At 39.3% G+C, this 20,200-nt stretch overlaps 2 protein-coding genes across 2 annotated transcripts; both read left to right on the top strand.

The window, feature by feature from the left end:
* Nucleotides 1-118: 118 nt before the first annotated feature.
* LOC117302357 (cation-dependent mannose-6-phosphate receptor-like) lies at nt 119-6,001 on the top strand. Its single transcript, XM_033786277.1, has 6 exons — nt 119-317; nt 1,127-1,299; nt 2,055-2,164; nt 3,359-3,501; nt 4,294-4,420; nt 5,026-6,001. The coding sequence occupies exons 1-6, from the start codon at nt 199-201 to the stop codon at nt 5,149-5,151; spliced, it is 798 nt and encodes a 265-aa protein (XP_033642168.1). The 5' UTR covers nt 119-198; the 3' UTR covers nt 5,152-6,001.
* Nucleotides 6,002-10,220: 4,219 nt separating this feature from the next.
* Nucleotides 10,221-18,449, top strand: LOC117302563 (zinc finger protein 665-like). The gene is made up of 4 exons (XM_033786539.1): nt 10,221-10,317; nt 11,478-11,791; nt 13,777-14,014; nt 14,874-18,449. Exons 2-4 carry the CDS (start codon nt 11,516-11,518, stop codon nt 17,687-17,689), a joined length of 3,330 nt encoding a protein of 1,109 aa, XP_033642430.1. The 5' UTR covers nt 10,221-10,317; nt 11,478-11,515; the 3' UTR covers nt 17,690-18,449.
* The last annotated feature ends 1,751 nt before the right edge of the window (nt 18,450-20,200 follow it).

A 20,200-nucleotide genomic window follows, 5' to 3' on the forward strand; every position in this document is an offset into this window, starting at 1 on the left:
GCTGGCGATCATTAGCACGTGACTCGGTGGCAGAGTAAAGTCTAGCAAACGCCTCCTCGCACAAAATATATGATGATTGAGAACGGTCTATGACCAGACTACACGTGTAATGCAACGTAGAGCAGCAGCAGTGCATTAGGACTAGACCGGCAAACAAGAAAGCATACTTTGTGTTTCGCTTCCTTCTTTTAAGAAAATATGGAGCTGTTTTGGGTGATCTTGTGTTGCATATTGTCGGTTGTCCAAGCGAGTTGCACAGTAGACAGTAAATCAGAGGAAAAATACAAGGTACTGTTGGACCCGTTGATAGGACAAACGTAAGTACACAATTTTAAACAGACAGTAGGCCTATTCAGGTATTATTAAAAAAAAAAAATTTGTAAACATTTTTTATAGAAACACAAATCGTGTTTTTGTATAGGGGGAGGGGCGGGGGGCGTGGCCTTTGATGGACAGATCAACAAATATCATTTTGTTTTTGTAATTTGTTGTACTTTTGTTAATCAATTTGAAATTGTTTTTTATGTAAGAATCAGTGGGAAAGATGCTGGAGTAATGGGGGGGGGGGGCGGGGATTAAGGCAACTGCACTTAGTTGTATTGTATTGAAGTTCATTCACTGTGTTTTTCATTAATTTATTTAAAAATTAAATTATATTTTTATTAGGGGGGGGGGCCTGCTCGCCCCCAAAATAATATTTAACTGAGATTATAATATGATAATTTGGGAAAAGCTTCCGAATGGCTCCACCACTTTTTAATTCGATATGAAATAATATAGTAGATCTAATTACCTCAATGAGATATCCCTCTTTTAAAAATGAGTGAAAAGGTGGTGGATGGCGCCATACGGAAAGTTATCCATAATTTGTTTGAGTTACACTAAAATACTATTTATAGTAAGTATAATTTACTATATAGTAAGACCATAGAGGGACTCTATGGTAAGACCCAGTCAGTAATTTGGGCGCCTACTCCTTTTTTCGAACTTTGTCAGATGACCGGTATTATGACAAATTTCGAAAGAAAGGAGTACAGCGCCCAAGTTACTGGGTCTGATTATAAGTATTTATTTTTTGTGAATAATTTTATTCGAACTATTTTTTATCAAATTTTTATTATTCCAGAGTAACCGTTAAAGACCAACCTAAAGACTGGCAGTACACCATCAAGTTCTGTGAAGGGGTGGAAGGTCAAAAGACTCAAGATGTTGGCGTTCTTCAAACTTCTCTAAACAAAAGCAAAAGCAATGAAACACATGTGGTTGGAAAAATATCTTTCGTGGATATTAAAAAAGGAAGTAAGTGACAAAGAACTAGAGCTATGAGGTTCGTTCCGCTATCGTCTCCAGACGATAGCGGAACGAACCTCATAGTTCTACTGGCCCTACATGTACATTTATGCCAAGATAACTTTAAGCCTTTTTCACACTACTCTATTCCCTGGGACTGCCCCTGGGGAATAACGACCTGCCTTTCCCCAAGGGGCCAATTTCATAGAGCTGCTTAAAGACAGTGGACACTGTTGGTAATTGTTCAAAGACCAGTCTTCTCACTTGGTGTATCTCAACATGTACATAAAATAACAAACCTGTGAAAAACCTGCACTGGTGGTAACCAATGTTGTATCCACAGTGGGTGGTACCGGGCAGACCTGCCCAGGACTAACAAATTTAGCCCAACCCTCTGAGCAAAATACACTGAAATGTGCTGCCAAGCACAGATTTCCCCCGGATTGCACTTCAGTAGTGATGGCCCAATGAATGAGTTTTTGAACAACTGCCCACCCTCGGTGGACTAAATTGGATTTAGAGCCCACCACTAAAATCTAGCTACAACACTACTGGTAACTTTGCTTCTAGGCCCAGGCGACTAGTGTCATGTGATGCGCTCTATACCAATGAAAAAGCATAATTTTTGTAAAGGGTGTTATAGTCGCGACTATTTGAGGTGCGGCTACTACTAGTTGAGTAGTCAATTTCCCTAGGCATGTAGGGCAGCAATATTATAAAAATAATGTGTGTAAATGAAATGGTGTTATCGTTGAATTTTGCAGATGATTGGATCCTACTTACCTATAAAAATGGTGACACTTACGGAGGGCACTGTGGGGGTGAGGCAAGGCAAGCTCACATTATGCTCCTCTGCAACACTAAGACTCTTGTGGTGAGTTTGATAATGTATCTTGTGTTTTGAGACTTACAAATGTATCTTATGGGAATGCTGCGCGGTGTCTTTTAAAGCCTTCTGGGTTTGTCAGGGCTTTAAATCAACTCTGGACCACATGCCCGAGGCCTGTGACTGAAGAAGAATTATTTAATAAAACAGTATACCTCATTTGTGTAATATCTTTGTGGAAAAATGTTGATTGCGAATGTGAAAAACCCTCTTTCATGAGTATGAGTTTATGTATTTAGATTGAAATTCTGTTCAGCAATATAAATATTATTTATTCTTATCATTAATATTATAAACACAAATAAAATAAATCTTTTCTGAGAGTGCTTTTTCAACTCATTTTGATTCTGGTCTTAAAGGATGCAAGTACTTTTTCAAAATGTCCACAGATTTACATAACACATACATGGTTTAGAAGATATTGATAGTGGAAAGCTTCCCTTCAAAATATTACTAACTGAGGTTACGTAGTCACATAATCATTTTTGTCGCAGGAAGACCAAAATTATTTTAGCATGTAAAATCCCATTAACCAGTTATGATATTATACCAAAAGCCATAGCATAACTGGTTTAAAACGGGTTTCATGCTACAACTGAGACGAAAATTATTTGTTTTACTCATTTCTCAAAAAGTACAGCACCTCAGTAAGTAAAATTTCAAGGGAAGCTTTCTACTATCATTATCTCCAAACTGTGTAAGTTTTATGTAAATCTGTGGACATTGTGTTTTGTGTTAGGAAAAAGTACTCAGACCCTTTAAAAGAACATTACAGAATTGGTTTTGCTAACAAAACAGTTGCTGTCAGTGTAACCACTTTATGTAATCAGCCATATACATAAACTGACAAACCTGTAGAAGTTTGAGATCGATCGGCTATCTGGGTCACGAGAAAATAGTGAAAAAAACGATTACACATTTTGCATGACATTGATGCAAACAAAAAAATGAATAAAACGCTCACTGAACGTGAAATTTGATTATTTATATCTCAGAAATATTTCAAGGGATGTTTTCTACTATCATCATCATTAGACCGTGTGTGTAAGTTTGATGTAAATTTGTGACCTTCACGATTTTGTTTTCTTACCATTTCTGTAACGTTCCTTTAAGACAAAGTCTGGTCAGGTGAAAATTGTGGATTTTTGTCCCCAAAAATTCAAGCCCTGTTTGTCTTTACAGGGTAATTCAGCTGTTATTGAGGAGAACAGAGACAAGCAAAAGGATTGCTCCTATATATTTGAGATCAGTACTTCAGCGGCATGTACGGTATCCACTGTTTCACCCATAGAAGGTCTGAGTGTCGGATCTGTACTAGTCATTATGTAAGTGGGAGGGTTATTTGTTTTAATAGACCCCTTGCAATACGCGCAGCGTAGGCCTACTCTTGTGTGCCGATCCTGGGTGTCATTTTGGGTGTCAAATTCGTATACAAACATGCACGAAAAACACTTAAAAACTACGTGACTTCAGAGGGAGCCATTTTTCTACAATGTTTTATACTATCGATGGCTCTCCATTGCTCGATACCAATAAGTTTTTATGCTAACAATAATTCTGATTTTTTTACCAATAGTGGTCCACTGGCGAATTTCCACTTAAAACACGTGTGGACAAGCCAACAGGCTTCGAATGGTTCCTTAGCACCTACAGTGGGATGCAAGGTGGCAGCAGACTTACCAGGTAAAATCCATTGTTCTTGCGCATGCTCAGAATTACGTATACAATGGAAATTTACCTGGTAAGTCTGCTGCCACCTAGCGTTCCAAAGTCTCCCATTGATGTGGTGCCCTCTGCAAGGTTCCAATACAAACTTGCATTTTCCTCATAGATTTGCCCCTCACCAGAGGAAAATTGCTGCACCCCTTCAAGAGCAAAGTTCAAGGCCCGAGTCAAAATCAATCCTCTCCAAGTGGTCTGACTGGCTAGGTCTTCGCCTTTGTGCCCCTTCAAGGTTTCCCGTAGACTTAAAGATTCCACAATGGAAGTGCCTTTTGAAAAAAAAAGGAAATGGCCTTGCCCTCTCTAAGATATAATTCTAAGCCTGAAGCTTTCCTTTTACTTGGTCCAAATTCTTCACACTTTTTACGATTCTATTTTGTTTTTTTCATCCGCAGAACTTTGAGTGTTATCGTAGCCTACCTCCTCCTAGGTTTCTTGTATCAACGCTTTCTTATAGGTGCGAAGGGTATCGAGCAATTCCCAAATATATCTTTCTGGAGGGATTTCGGAAACCTTGTAGCCGTGAGTATTGTCAAAAATGTTAAAGATGCTATGTCAGATTTTCGGCCGATTTGACCCAAAAATTTTGATTTAAAATTCAATTGGGGCCAAAAATCTGACATAGCATCTTTAATAGTAATAATAAATTGATAGTTGAGGTACTCGGTGCTTTGATCTGTGCTCTACATAGCTACAGGGCTATCTCAGTGGACTAGCGAAAACACCTGCTTTTTATAAAAGGCAAGGGTGATGGGTTCAAATCCCACATGGTTATTATGCGTGTGGAGATTTTTACAGGAATCTGGAAAGTTACAGTTCTAAGTATTCAGTGCCTTATGCACATCGGTGTATGCGCAAAAACTATCAATTTGTCATTAGTAAATATACACTAAACATGATGCTCATTGCACATAAAAACAAGACAAAAAAATTTCACCAAATCAAAAAACACCTTTTTTGACAGATTGTGCTGAAATGGTTTAAGGTTTAAGGAGTTAATTAAATGGCCCAGGTCACTGCAGTGACCAGGGGTAATAATGTCAGAAGCGCTTTGCGACGCCCTTCGGGTGTGAAAAGCACTTTATAAAAACTGGTTGATGTTATTATTATTTTTAATTAAACCTCAGGATGGATGTAACTTGGTGTTTCGGACAAGTCCTCCCCGGGAATCACGGAGTTACAAAGGCCTCGGCGACGACCAACTAGGATTCGATGAAGATGAAGAGAGGGATGATCACATGTTACCGATGTAGCAAGCTGATTGGTTTGTTGTGTGTTTTTTCTTTAAATCTGGTAAGAGAGCTGTTCACTTTTTGTTGTCCGTATGGATCTTGTCATGAGGGGTATGAACTTTTTTTTTTTTTATCTAGTTGGTTTGAGCTAACAAAAAAAGTACTTTTCAAGGATTTTTTTATTTACGTTAATTATGTAGCTATTTTTATTTTTATTTTAGTGGTTTATTATACGAAAGGAATATACATGATGGTTTTGGCCCAAGCTGTATTTTTAATCTAAATTCTACTCGTATACTCTTATATTTATAAGACTTCCTACAGTTCTACCATTGAATAATCATCCACCGTGGCTTTCGCCTAACCTTTGCTTAGAAGTTAATTGTGAAACACAGTTGAGATATAACTCTTCAAATGTGAGATCGGCGCTCAGGAGTTAGTTCAAGTCCTGGTGATTGTTCCTCTAATTTTAAAATGAGGCTCCCACATGTTTTGCAGTAATATTCCAGCGTTCATAATTGATCCTATTATTTGAATGTCAGTTTCTTGTGCAATCTTTTAGGTTATAATTTGGGGTGTTTTGTGGATTTAAAATAGATATTAAATATCAAAAAAGGTGTCGATAAGCAAGGATGATAGATGAACAATAAAAAAGAAATTGTTATATAAATTCACAAAGTAATTAGTTCACAAAATTCCACAAGAATTAGTTACACACTGTAAAAGATTGCTTGTATACATTCTTATTTTGTGAATGCATACAGCTTAGACTCTAGTCCTTGGCCTAATTCCATAGAGCTCCTTTAAAGGGAAGGTACACGTTTGGTAATTACTCAAAACAAATATTAACTTAAAGGGAAGGTACACGTTTGGTAATTACTCATAACAAATATCAACTTAAAGGGAAGGTACACGTTTGGTAATTACTCAAAACAAATATCAACTTAAAGGGAAGGTACACGTTTGGTAATTACTCAAAACAAATATTAACTTAAAGGGAAGGTACACGTTTGGTAATTACTCAAAACAAATATTAACTTAAAGGGAAGGTACACGTTTGGTAATTACTCAAAACAAATATTAACTTAAAGGGAAGGTACACGTTTGGTAATTACTCAAAACAAATATTAACTTAAAGGGAAGGTACACGTTTGGTAATTACTCAAAACAAATATTAACTTAAAGGGAAGGTACACGTTTGGTAATTACTCATAACAAATATTAACTTAAAGGGAAGGTACACGTTTGGTAATTACTCAAAACAAATATTAACTTAAAAACTGACTTGGTAACTAGCATTGGAGAGCTGTTGATAATGATAGTACAAAACATTGTGGGAAACGACTATTAACTTAAAAAATATTAACTTAAAAACTGACTTGGTAACTAGCATTGGAGAGCTGTTGATAATGATAGTATAAAACATTGTGGGAAACGACTGTGGGAAACGACTCCCTCTGAAGTAACGTAAATTTTGAGAAAGAGGAAATTTCTCACTCAAAAAATAAAAGACTTCTAGCTAGAAGTCTTTTATTCCTCTCTGAAAGCACACAAATTCGTCCAACAATGGTGGTTTTTCTTTCATCATTTTCTCGCAACTCCGATGACCAATTGAGCTCAAATTTTCACAGGCTTGTTATTTTACGCTTATGATGGGATACACCAAGTGAGGACACTGGTCTTTGACAATTACCAAATGTGTACCTTCCCTTTAAGCGAAAAATATTGCTTAAACAATTTCCACTGAGCAAATTTAAACAGGAACTGGTTCACAGATTGTACGTTTTACACAACGTTTTTTTTATGGAAGCCTTGTACTGGTGTTTGTTAGCTTAAAGTGGCTCTATGAAACCTGGCCCAGAAATGCCAGGCCAGAGAACAATTTCATCAGGGAATTTTGATAGCAAAATTATTTTGACTGAACGTTTTAGACTAAAACATTTAAAGACTCTGAATGCTAGTATTGAAGGGCAAATGGTAATTTTTGAGTAGCAGCTGATTTATTTTGTGTAGTATTTTGATGTTATACAAGGGAAAACCTTCACTAGACGCACTCCGAACATCTGGGCCAAATCTCATAGCGCTGCTTAGCGGCCGATTTTGTGCTTACTGTGCAATTTCTAATTCATAGCGAGCTGCTAATTAAGCACACAAAAAGGCGTGCTAACCTTCCGGTGCTTACAGCATGAATGACGTCACAATGCAAATCCACGGTTAACTAGCAATATGGCCACCCAATTTGTCTGCTAACCTGTGAAATACGCGAAGGCTTTAGCAAATTTTTCTCCTACAGTAAACACGCAAAATTGCTTACTGTAAGCAGCTCTATGAAATTTGGCCCCGGCATGAAGAAAAACACCTTCGGGAAGTGCGGAATTCATGAGCTTGGCCACATTTTGGTGGGGTCAATTTTTTAGCCATGAGGGCACTCGTGCCTCATTGAAAACAGACCTGGAAGTATACACAGACCGTGGACTCTGTTTGCCCCACGGCCCAATTTCATAGAGCTGCTTAAACAAAACAAAAAGCTAAGCACAACAAAATCATGCCTACCAGAGTTGGGTTACCAGCCAAACTACCATGTCACATGTAAAATTTGTGACTGGCATCCTGCTCATTTCTGCTTAGCAGAAAATTTTTAGCAATATTTTCTGCTTAAGTTTGACTCTATGAAATTGGACCCTGATCTTAGCCTTGGTGCCCTTTTAAAAATGTTCCTTAGGCTTAAAGATGAAATTCCATAGCCCAATTTCATGCTAATGCTTATCTCTGAATTTGGGTAGTTACGATGGCGCTCTATAAAAGCATGTGCTCTGTAGGGCTGAAACGCTTATAGTTGTACGGTAAGCATCATTTTGAAATTAGGCGAAGGTTGATGTTGAGTTTCATTTGCTAATCGCTTTTGCACTAAGCAGAAACCGTCCTTAGGGTGATTGGAAATTGTTGTTTTTTGGGGGGTGTTTTTAGGATTAAAATTTGACGAGATTGTTCAGATTTTAAAAATGAAATGTTACCCGCACATGTGTTTGTATAAAGAGATATTGCCTTCTATTGTACATACATTTGCAAGTACTCATATTGTTTAAGATTCTAATTTAAATTTCAAATGATTGTTCGGTTATATTTTGAGGGTTTTTTTCTGTACAGAAACAGATTGGAGTGAAACTGCTCTATCAAAGCAGTATAATGATGGATGCTTTAAATACATTTTTAGAGATATTTAGATTTGTGAAAGTTAAAGTTTTCTGTAAAACCTTCTGTAAACTATTTGTAAATTTGGAACTTTTAATTTGTTTTCTGTTCCGAAAGTGTCCAATGGCTTTAGAGAACAATTAATACTTAGGCCCTTCTTCAAAATCAGATTTTTGAATTGGATATTGATTGGTGTTGGATGCTTTAATCATTTATTTAACTATATAGATACGATAAGACAAAATTTACTTGTTTCTTAAAGGCACTGAACACCTTTGGTAATTGTCAAAGACCAGTCTTCTCATTTGGTGTATCTCAACATATGCATAAAATAAGAAACCTGTGAAAATTTGAACTCAATTGGTCATCAAAGTTGCGAGATAATAATGGGGGAGGGGGAACACTTTTGTCGCACAAAGTGTGTGCTTCAGATGCTTGAATTCGAGACCTCAGCTGAGATCTCGAATTCAATTCAAATATTTTAGTGAGAAATTACTTCTTTCTCAAGAACTACTTACTTCAGAGGGAGCCGTTTCTCACAATGTTTTATACTATCAACAGCTCTCCATTGCTTGCCGAAAGTGTCCAGTGCCTTTAGTCCACAAAATATACTGTACATGAAGTTAATACAGTACTCTTTAAGTATACAAGAATAATTGGACCAAAAAGAGACCATGTAACATTCGACTTCAGATGTTTAAAACAGAGCCACGGGCTTGGAATTCTTGCTGGCACTGCTTGTGTACACACCTCAATGGATGCAAACAAACTCATTATTTTTCATGGATGTTGCACTGTCTGGTTTTTGTTTACTTTTGATATGAAGAAGGGAGGCACCTGACATCTCTAAACTTGTTCGTACAGCTATTACTTTAAGAACTCAATGTAATTTATGTGGAAATTATTGCAGAGCGTGAAATTTTTCCATTGACCCGAGTGCAATGTACCAGCGCTCACTCTTATTTGTATTTCGAGCAAGGAGGTTACATGGTCTATTTTACACTTGGTTTAAAAAGCCCTTTCATTTAGTTTTGTTAATTGTTGATATGTTTACATCTTGGGAGATGTGCATGTTTGTAGTACTTGTACATTAAATCTAGTTTAATTGTCTTTTCAAATTTGTATTGTTCATTAAATCATGCTTTAAAGCATGAATTTTACAGAGTTCTGCACCCAGTGTGTGTTTTTTTCTTAAAAGCTTTTTAGCGTGTTCTGCTGATTTTAACCATCCCAACTGAACACTGATTGGCCATATAGAATCCTACTGAACACTTAGTGGTCAAAAGCAAACCCAAAAATTTATAATGAGGACTCTTTATTTGGTCAAACAACCCAACTGAACACTGATTGGTCAAACAGAAGTACACTCTGGACACCGATTGGTCAAAGAAAACTATATTTTAGATTGGTCTAACAGAACTAAAATGTGGACAATGTAAAAAAAAAAGTGAACAGTGATTGGCCAAACACAACTGAGCACTGAATAAACACAGTTCTCTACTGTGGACACTGATTGGTCAGCAGAGGTTAAAAAGTTTGAAACCCAACTTAGCAATTATTGGTTAAAATCAGAATTGAACTGATTACAATTGACTCTCTAAATACCGGGCCTTCTTATCAGGCGCAAATAAATCTATCCGGTCGAGAGATAACTAACTACACACTTGCAACAACAGAGGGCGTTTGAACATTAAAATACATGTTAACAAATTACCCTTAGCCATCATAAGAAAAAAAGTATATGTTTTTTTTGTAGCCTTTCCCAATGGTACCTAGACTTATACGAACTAAACCTGCCACACTCTTGAGTCGGCAGTGCAACCGACTAAATGTGACCCTCTGTTTCTGTATCATCATAAAGGCGTAAAGTGCGTCTTTTGTTGACGTTGTCCCATGTATTTTGTCTAATGACCCGGTGTGGCTGGACGCTGGCGGTCGACTAGACACGAAGATTTGACATATTAAACGCCGTCAAAATCGTAAGACTACTTGTAGGTAAGTTGTTTAGAGTAATAATGCATTATTGTATAGTTTGTTGGCATCGTAAAAATCAAGGTTTAGGCTGGAAATTGGCCCGATAAAACTACTCGTAGCGTCATGCCCCCAGGGCCAGGTCTTCGGGTTAGTCTTCGGTCAGTATTCTTCCATTTCTTTTCACACACACTACGCCTAGCGGAGGATCAGGAAAGCATTCAGCATGCTCAGCACTGACCCCTCATCGGAGACCGGTCTGTCTGAATGAATGTACCGGGGTTGGTGTCCGGGCTGCCGGCTGGTGACCCTTTTTACAACTTGAATAGGCAACTGGCAAATAAGGGGGATGATTTTTATTTTTTGGAGGGCCAACCTCATCATCTCACAATTGTATTGTCACACTCACAGCGGTCACAACAAAGTGACCGAGTTGTGACCGACTAGAGACTAGAGTGTGTTCTATTTCTACAAGAAAGATAATTTAAACGAAAAAGGTATTAAACCAATGGGGAACATGACCATTGTTCCATAAGATTTATCATCGCGAATAGCAAAATATCAAGAGAGGGCGCTGTTGAGCCCACACGAAGATATAGGCGATGCGTGCACGAGTCGTGCATGACAACATACACCGCATAGCAAACTGCCCCATCTGCCATCTGGTTTACTCAAATTACTGTATTGACCCCTTGCATGCGTATCACACGTGGCGACCAATGCCACGCTCACCATGTTGGTGGGCAGTTAGGTTTACGTGTAGTAACGCCGCGTCGCCTCAAATGCACACTTCCACTGTATAGCGTGCAGCATAGGGTTAATATAAAAACGCACAGTGAAATGTCCACAAGTACATGTACATGTATGGCGCATTCAAGGTTTTTTTGCTGATGACGTCAGGTGAAATGGGTCAATACAGCGCTTTGATCTTGTCAAAAAGAAAAGGCAATTTATAATTGCTCTGTTGCAGAACAGTATAATGATGTATGTATTTGATGGGTTGAGTGGAAGATGGTCAAACTAAGGTCAAACAGACTCAAATCTTGTGGTCCAGTGAGACAGCTATTACTCTCTCCAAAGGTTTCTGCAAAATGGTTTCTGTGCTACATTAAATTTCTGTGCCTACAAGTACAAATCAGTGTTAGTTTAGTCAGTGTTGTTTTCCTTCTTTTGATTTTGAACAGTTTCTAGATCACGTCTGTGTTGAGACCCTGCATCCAAAATGGACTCTACCCCAGCTCATCCTCAAGACGGGTGTGGTCTACTCATCCCAGACAACCCCACCCCAAAACCGATGAAGGACCGCACCCTTCAGACACTTCCAGGCGGTCTGAGGTTCTCGGTGTGGATGGAGAGTGAGGCGGGGCAGCCAAAGGCTGCAATGAAGAAAGGCGTCTTTGCTACCAAGAGGTTCCAGTCGGGGGTGTGGTTTGGTCCCTACGAGGGGACTGTTGTTCTCCCGTCTGAGGGCGGAGTTAAGAGTAGCGAGATGTGGGAGGTAATGAATTCCTAACAATAATAAGAACTTTTGTAACATACCGGTATATCTGTCAAGTTTTGACGCTCATTGCGCTAATGACAAGTGGGTGATTTAATTGATGTGTTGCATTTGGGATAAAGTCTACTATTTTATTTTTTTTAACACTTTTTATACACTGATCTGTGACAATGTGTGAGAAGCACTTTCTACTTGGTGCTTTTTTTGCGTCTTGTGAAAAAAAAATGTACAGGCTACTGCATAGTGGATGATTTGTTGACTTTTGAAAGATTTTAAAGGATATTTTGTGTCCATTTTAGTGTACCACATTGATCACTCAACTTTTTCCGGGGCCTGGCAAATTAAGTCAACCCTCCTACTGTTTGACCACGCAAAATCATCCAGTGGTTTTGAATCATAGATAAAACTACACTTAACACGGCATGTGGTGAATGCATCGATACGGTACACAATACACATTTAACCCTCCTACTGTCTTACTGTTCAATATCATCCACTGTGGTTCTGAATCATACATAAACTATGCCAACCTGGAACAAACTAGGCCTGGGCGAATTATTCGAATATACGGTTAATGGCGAATAGGTTTTTCTATCCGTAACCGCGAATGACTTTTTTTTCTTAACCGGATATCTGCATAGGGCGCGAATACCTATTTATAAACCGGATAGTTCTGTAATTACAACTAAGTAACCGGATATTCTTTTAATATCCGAATATCCGCGGTCGTCGGGCGACAACTGATAGGAATGTTTTTTCTGAATCCTTATGAAACTTCTATTAAGACAGCATAAAACAGCATAAATTAAGTATTTAACTATGCTCACCTCCGTGAAGAGTTAAAACAATGACATTTCTGAGGTAATTTGTTCAAAGATTACGAAAGTTTTCCTTCACGTAGAGTCAATCACGATCAAAAGAAAAGGCAAATCGCCATCTTTAAATTAGATCCGGTTAGTTTTATGAATGAACCGAGTGGCACTGTTTTTTTTGTTTTTTTAATAGCGCCCTTTAGGGGCAAAAAAAACTATTTGAATATCCGGTTAATTTCGGATAGTTGGCCAGCGGTATCCGAATATCAAAATTTCACTATTCGCCCAGCACTAGAACAAACTGCCTCCAGAAGTCTGTCAGATTGACTCACTCATGAAAGTCAAGAAACTGTTGAATAGTAATCATAATAACACTGCAGCGCATCCAACAAAAGTCTCAATGTTGAAGACTGAACTGTTCAGGGCTCATTTTTTTGTTTGTAATTCTTCTTTTAGCGTTTTCATCATGTGTTGTCTGATGTCTAGGATATGTGCGCTTTATACGCCTCTCTTAATACTTATGCATGTCGACATAATTCTTACCCAAAATGAGGCTATGGGCGCACTTCCCCCATCACTTGCAGTGGCTGCGCCCATCGCCTCATCTTGAGTTAGCATTGTGACGTACCTCATGCATAAATATTAAGAGAGGCATATAAGAACTCTTTATAACTAACCTTTGTATGACATATTGAAGTGGATGCATCTAAACAGTTCACAGTCAACCCTCCTACTGTTTGACCATTCAATACCTTCCACTGTGATTTTGGATGTGTCTTAAAGACAAACTATGCTAGCCTGCTATTGGAGGTTATGTGATAAATGCATACATAGTTTGTTACTTGGAAAGTTCTGAACAAAATTGTTCAAAGATTCATCCCAATTAGTTGAATTGTCTGGTAAACTTGCATCTAAATGTTATGGGAAGTTAAGGGTATCAATGTAAACCTTTAAGGTTTAAGGGAAAAGTGTTGGGTAAAGGGAAATAATATTGATAATTTCAGTATCTTTACTTTCCCACAGATCCACTGTTATGGGGTTAACCTTGCCATTTACATTGATGGTAGCGACATTAAGTTGATGTGTTTGGTAAACTTACCTCCGAGTGTCATAGAGTGTTAAGGGTTTTAGGTAAATAAACTTAATCATTTCAATATCTTTACTTTCCCACAGATCCACTGTTATGGTAAACCTTGCCATTACATTGACGGTAGCGACAGCGACGTCTCAAACTGGATGACTCACGTCAAGACCTCTCAGGACCCTGGACCCGGCGTGAATCTTCTGGCCTATGAACGTCACGGCTGTATCTTTTACCAGAGCTTCCTTCCGATCGATCCTGGCCAACAGCTCACAGTCTGCCTGAAACATGTCAAGCTCGAGCACAGCCTGGACGTGGACGGACTACAGAGTAAGTACATGAAACCAGGGCCTAAGTTTATGGCTCTGCTTACCGCCAAATTCTGCGCTTACGATCACCGTTCTCCGCTTGCACGGCAAGCGTTGAGTTTCTGCGCTAGCTGTGTAAGCACAGAATGCATAGAAATGTGGAATATGCACGCGCACAAGTCAAAATTCCCCGCTAACCCATGAAATACGCAATAGAGGTGAGCGCTGAATTCCCTGCTTCCACAAGCCCTTACTTCTTTGCTTACATGAAATTGGGCCCAGACCTACTGCTTGTTCTTATCTTCACAATCTTCTTTTAGCCCCTTACCAATAGACCTTTATCACGCTGTCACCATCTTGGTCATGTTCCCTGTTTCCAATAACAGTAATGAATGGTAACATTCATTGCGCATGGCGCCAGACTAATATTTCATCCAGCCTCAGTTTGGTTACTATGAGTTGGAATGGAGTAAAGTCGAGATGACCACACCGTGATAAAGGTCCATGGTGGCTTGTAGCCTTGTTTTAGGCGAACATGCTTAAGAAAATACAGTCACTGATTAAAGACCGTAACGGAAGGGCTAAGATTTTTAGCAAAAAACTGCAGGTTTGCAGCACTTGTAGCTCAAAATGTCACTGCCCCAAAAATGTTTTTATTAGACCATTATTTCAGAATGTAAAACCAAATCAAAGGTAAACATGCTCCAAGTTACTAAGAAAAGATGATCTCATTTATATTATTGGTTCAAAAGACACAAGTGCCAAGACGTGGACCAGAACCCACAGTCTGACAACACCAGAGTGTGAACCCGGTACACTAAACCACTCTGGCTCAACACCCCTTGGTGCTCTGGAACTCATTATCTTTCATATCCTTTCAGGTCAACCCAGTAGCTGCGGTGTTTGCGGACTCCAACAGCTCAGCCACACCCTTCCAGCTGTGAGCCACATCCACAAACCAACAACTCTACAGAAACCAGCTCCTCGCCAGAAGACAGCCATCTCTCCCAACACTGCCGCCACAAAGCGACAGGCCCTCAACAGCAAGATCGAACTGCTGAGGAAGAGGGTTAAAGGAGAGTCCAGCCAGATCTCCAACATTGCCAACATGTTGAATTTTGGTGCGACACAAGACCAAACATCATCCAGTGATTCCAGAAAGGACAATAACCAGTCCAAACGAAGGAAAAGTGGAAAAGTCCAGCAGCATAAGGATGATTTCTACACAGACCTTCAAACTCAGTCCGACAGTGACCCAAACTTTTCTGGACACAGCTCCGGACATTTACAGATGTTCCCACGGAAGCCCGACGACACTGCCATGACTGCAGTCAGCAACTTTAATCTGCACTCAGGCATAGCGCGCGGGTTGTTGATGGCAGCTCGTAATACAATTGAGTCAGCTCAAACTTCTGGAAGAGGTCAAAGTTTTTACCAGCCAGGTAATCATTACGACAAACAGCCATCCTCGCTTTCAGATGCCTCGTCAAGTCTTTATTTTACTTCTTTGAAGACAGAAACTAGTGAAGGCTCAGAGCTAAATAGACATCAAGCTGCCTTTACCTCAGACGTGTCTGACATTTCCGGCGTTCAAGATCTAAATGGAAAACCTTCACGCGGTAGGAAATTCCTAGAATCAACTGCCAAGAAGAAGAAGTGTAAAGTGTTAAAACGGAGGCTGCAGAAGCGCTTTCCGCACCGGCGGTTTTTCTGCATTTATTGTGGATGGAGACTGAAGGAGCTACATCACTTCATCAGACATAAGAGAGTTCACGCTAAGCGATATCATCAGCCAAAGAGGAACACTGCGGTGATTAAAGTCGAAGATTACAAAGAGGGCGGCTTCCCAGCAGACCAGAGGTCGACCAAAGGGCACGCCTGCTCCGTATGCAGCAGGACCTTCAAGGAAATCCACACGATGAGAACGCACGAACGATCTCATTTAAATCATACTTGCCACTACTGCGGTAAGGTATTAGGCTCCAGCTCTGCACGTGTCGTCCACGAGCGTGGCCACACCGGTGAGCGTCCCTTCCAGTGCGACGTGTGCTCCAAAGGCTTCACGACGAGCTACATGCGAACCCGGCATAAGCAGCAGTGTCATAACACGGAGCGCCCGTTCAAATGTGAGCACTGTAACAAGAGGTTCAAAGTTCGCAATGCTATGACCACCCACATGAAGAAACATACCACCGAAAAGAATCTTCCCTGTCCAGGTTGCGACAAAATGTATTCTCTGCGTCGCGATTTACTCAGACATATGAAGACCCATACAGACGAGCGACCCTTCCAGTGTCAATACTGCAAGAAGAGCTACAAACAGAAGTCCACTCTGACGACCCACGTTCAGAAGCATTTTGTCGGTAACTTCGGCTGCCAGTATTGCCCTCTGAAATTCAGGACAACGCAGGCACTCGGGAGACACGAAACTGAACACACGGGGATCAAACCTGTCTTCAAGAGGGTTGAGAAGCCATTTCCTTGCCGATATTGTGACAGGGTGTTCCCGCGGAATGTCAAGCGGAAAATTCACGAGCGGGTGCATACTGGAGAGCTTCCCTTCAAATGTGACGAGTGCGACAAGGCGTACTCCAGCAAGAAAGGATTAGAAAGTCATATGAGAACACACTCTGACGAGCGACCTTACCCTTGTACGGTGTGCGGGAAGAGCTTTAAGGAAAGGAACACACTGAAGTGTCACATGCGAATCCATACAGGAGTGCGACCTTTCAAATGTGAGCAGTGTGACAAAACTTTCAGGGTGAGCGACGCCCTGAAAAAGCACCGCCGCTCACACAGTGACGAACGCGCATACAAATGTCTGCAGTGTGAGAAAGCCTTCAAGCAATTGTCGGCACTGCGGAAACACGAGCGCTGGCATTTGGGACTACGACCTCACATCTGCGATATCTGCGGTCGGGATTTCGTCGATCGCTACCGCTTGAGGATCCATCAAAGTATTCATCTGGCAGAGCGCCCTCACAAATGCAACCAGTGCGATAAGAGTTACACTGAAGCGTGCCGGTTGAAGCGCCACATGAAGGACCATGAGAACCTGAGGGATTTTGAGTGCGAAGTCTGCAGCAAGAAGTTTAACTTCAAAGATCAGCTGGAGACTCATATGAAAACACACAGCCAGGAGAGGCCGTTTGCATGCCCGCGCTGCCAGAAGTGTTTCAAGAATCGAAGCGCCCTCCGCAGACATCAACGCGTCCATTCTGATGACCCCGCCTACCCGTGTCCTGCCTGCGGTAAGACCTTCAAGTTTCTACGCTCCTTGAAGAAACATGTGATGGTTCATTTGGAGAAAGACGTGCTTCCACTGGAAGTGTCTTCAACCATCGCTGACATCTGCGGCGCATTACCCTCCGAAACGGAATCAAGTACAGGTTTCGAGAACCCACTCGCTACATCTCAGGCTCTCCTTGGCGGTGTCGGAGGAGAGAACCCGATTATGTACGGCAACCATTTCACCCACCAGCCAATGGACTTTTCAAATTCGGGTATGAAGATGTACCCAACAAGTCTTGGGATGTACCCCGACGAGCCAAATATAACTGAGTCGGATCAGAGCACGATAGTTGATGAGAACGAAGACAAAGACGCAGATGTGGATACTGCCCAAAGTAGTCAAGATGATGTCTCGTTTGATCCCCTAAAAAAAATCAAAATAGAAATCTGCACAGAGGATGAATAGATCATCTGTTGGTGGACAGTAATACATTTCCAGACCTACATAATTATCATTGAAATGTCATCCTCTGTTTGGAATGGTAGACAAACTATAATGCCAGTTTGCAATCGTATGGTGAATGCATGTACAGTACATTGTAGCAAACAGTCGACCCTCCTACTGTCTGACCATTCAATATCATTCGCTGCAGTCTTAAATGATAGAAACACTATACATGTTCATGTACCTACCGGTTATATGAAATGGTACACATTTAACCCTCCTACTGGCTGACCATTCATTGGTACCTACTTGTAATTTTGAATGATAAAGTATAATCATATGTTTGGCTACGCTTCTGGCTTATGCGCAGTCTTTATAGCTGAAAGGTATTAACATTGGAGGCAGCAAAACATAGAAACTTAAAGTAAAAAATGAGATTCAGAGTTTCACTTGGTTTTCTTCACTCGGAAATGAGTGGATCACGTTTATAACTCAAGATTGCCATTTTTTTTGTTTATTTATTAAAAATTTTTCAAGTTGAATAATGTAAAATAGTAGATTAACAGTAAATTAATATACGTATACATGTACAAAGGGAGGTTATACTTTTGGTAATTACTTATAACAACTATTATCCATCAAAACTTACTTGATATAAGAAGCATTGTAGCTGTTGATAAGGTATAACATGCTGAGAAATTATTCCATTTTAAAGGGAAGGTATACGTTTGGTAATTACTCAAAACAAATATTAACTTAAAAACTGACTTGGTAACAAGCATTGGAGAGCTGTTGATAATATAAAACATTGTGACAAACGGCTCACTCTGAAGTAGCATAGATTTTGAGAGAGGTAATTTCTCACTAAAATAAAAAAAGACTTCTAGCCAGAAGTCTTTTATTCCTATCTGAAAACACACAACTTCGTGTGACAAGGGTTTTTTTTCTCTCACAATTTTCTCGCAACTTCGATGACTAATTTAGCTCAAATTTTCACAGGTTTGTTATTTTTTGTTGATGTTGGGATACACCAAGTGAGAAGACTGATCTTTGAAAATTACAAATAGTATCCACTGTCTATAAGGAATGTGGTTTAAGAGAGAGGGATTCCAAAACGTTTCAATCTGAGAAACATTTCAGTATGAAACATTTTCGCAGAATGTTTTTTTTTTCAATTTTGTATTGTTCTTCTTTCGTGGACATAACTGCTCCAGATATTCAGTGATATCTACATATATGCTACCAGCTTTTCAAATAACCTTAAACAGGTTTGATTGTACTGTACATGTCTACATTTGTTTATGGGATTAAAACGATTGAACGGTTCTAAAAACAAGATTCTTCTTTGGCTTTAAAGGGATTGGGTACTTTTGTAAAAAAAAAATAGTGTACACAGATTTACATCAAACTTCAGTGTTTGGTGATAATGGTGGTAGAAAGCTTCCCTTAAAATGTGACTTGCTGACGTGCTATAGTTTGTAACAATTGATTAAAACAAGTCACAAAACTAGTTTTTGTCTCGGTCGGACGAAAATTATCTTAGCATGTAAAACGTGTTTACCAGTTATAATATCGTGACATGGTTTTACTCATTTGACAAAAACAACAGCACCTCAGCAAGTATTATTTTAAGGAAAGCTTTCTACCGACATTATCTTCAAACCGTGTAAGTTTAATGTCAATCTGTGGACTTTGTGTTTAAAGACACTGGACACTGTTGGTAATTGTCAAAGACCAGTCTTCTCACTTGCTGTATCTCAACTTATGCATAAAATAACAAACCAGTGAAAATTTGAGCTCGATTCGTGAAAAATTACTTTCTCGAAAAACTATGTCACTTCAGAGGGAGCCGTTTCTCACAATGCTTTATACTATTAACCGCTCCCCATTACTCGTTACCAAGAAAGGTTTTTTGGTCATAATTATTTTGAGTAATTACCAATAGTGTCCACTGCCTTTAATTTACTGATACTAATATTAACATAAACCATATTTAAACCACCTTTGACACGGAATTTATAGAGTGCTTTTTGCTGTTATCCTTGGGTCAAAACGACATGTGAAACTACTTAATCATATGTAACAATTTATAACTAATTTTTATAAGGCACTTTTAGAAGAAGTTATTATGTTTTTGTCGTGTTAATGTTGAACTTGTATGGACTTTTTATGGTAAACTGATGCAAAGCATAACTGTACAGATGTAAGTAGATGTAGAGTTTAATATAATTCAGGTATAACGTTTTAGATTTAGGGCCTGTATCTGTTATTAAGTTTCAAATAAATAGCTATTAATTAACATTTTTTAACAATGACTATGTAACTGTGAGTCCAAGGGGCTAGAAACTCAAGAAAATTGTCTGCTAGATCACAGCTCATGTAACTCAAGTACTTTTTGTAACACAAAACACAATGTCCATAGATTTACATTAAACTTACACGGTTTGAAGAAAATGATGGTAAAAATCTGACCTTTTAAATATTACTTTCTGAGGTGCTGTAGTTTTTGAGTAATCAGTAAAACAATGTCAT

Source organism: Asterias rubens, chromosome 18, assembly GCF_902459465.1.
Source record: "Asterias rubens chromosome 18, eAstRub1.3, whole genome shotgun sequence".
Lineage (NCBI taxonomy): Eukaryota > Metazoa > Echinodermata > Asteroidea > Forcipulatida > Asteriidae > Asterias > Asterias rubens.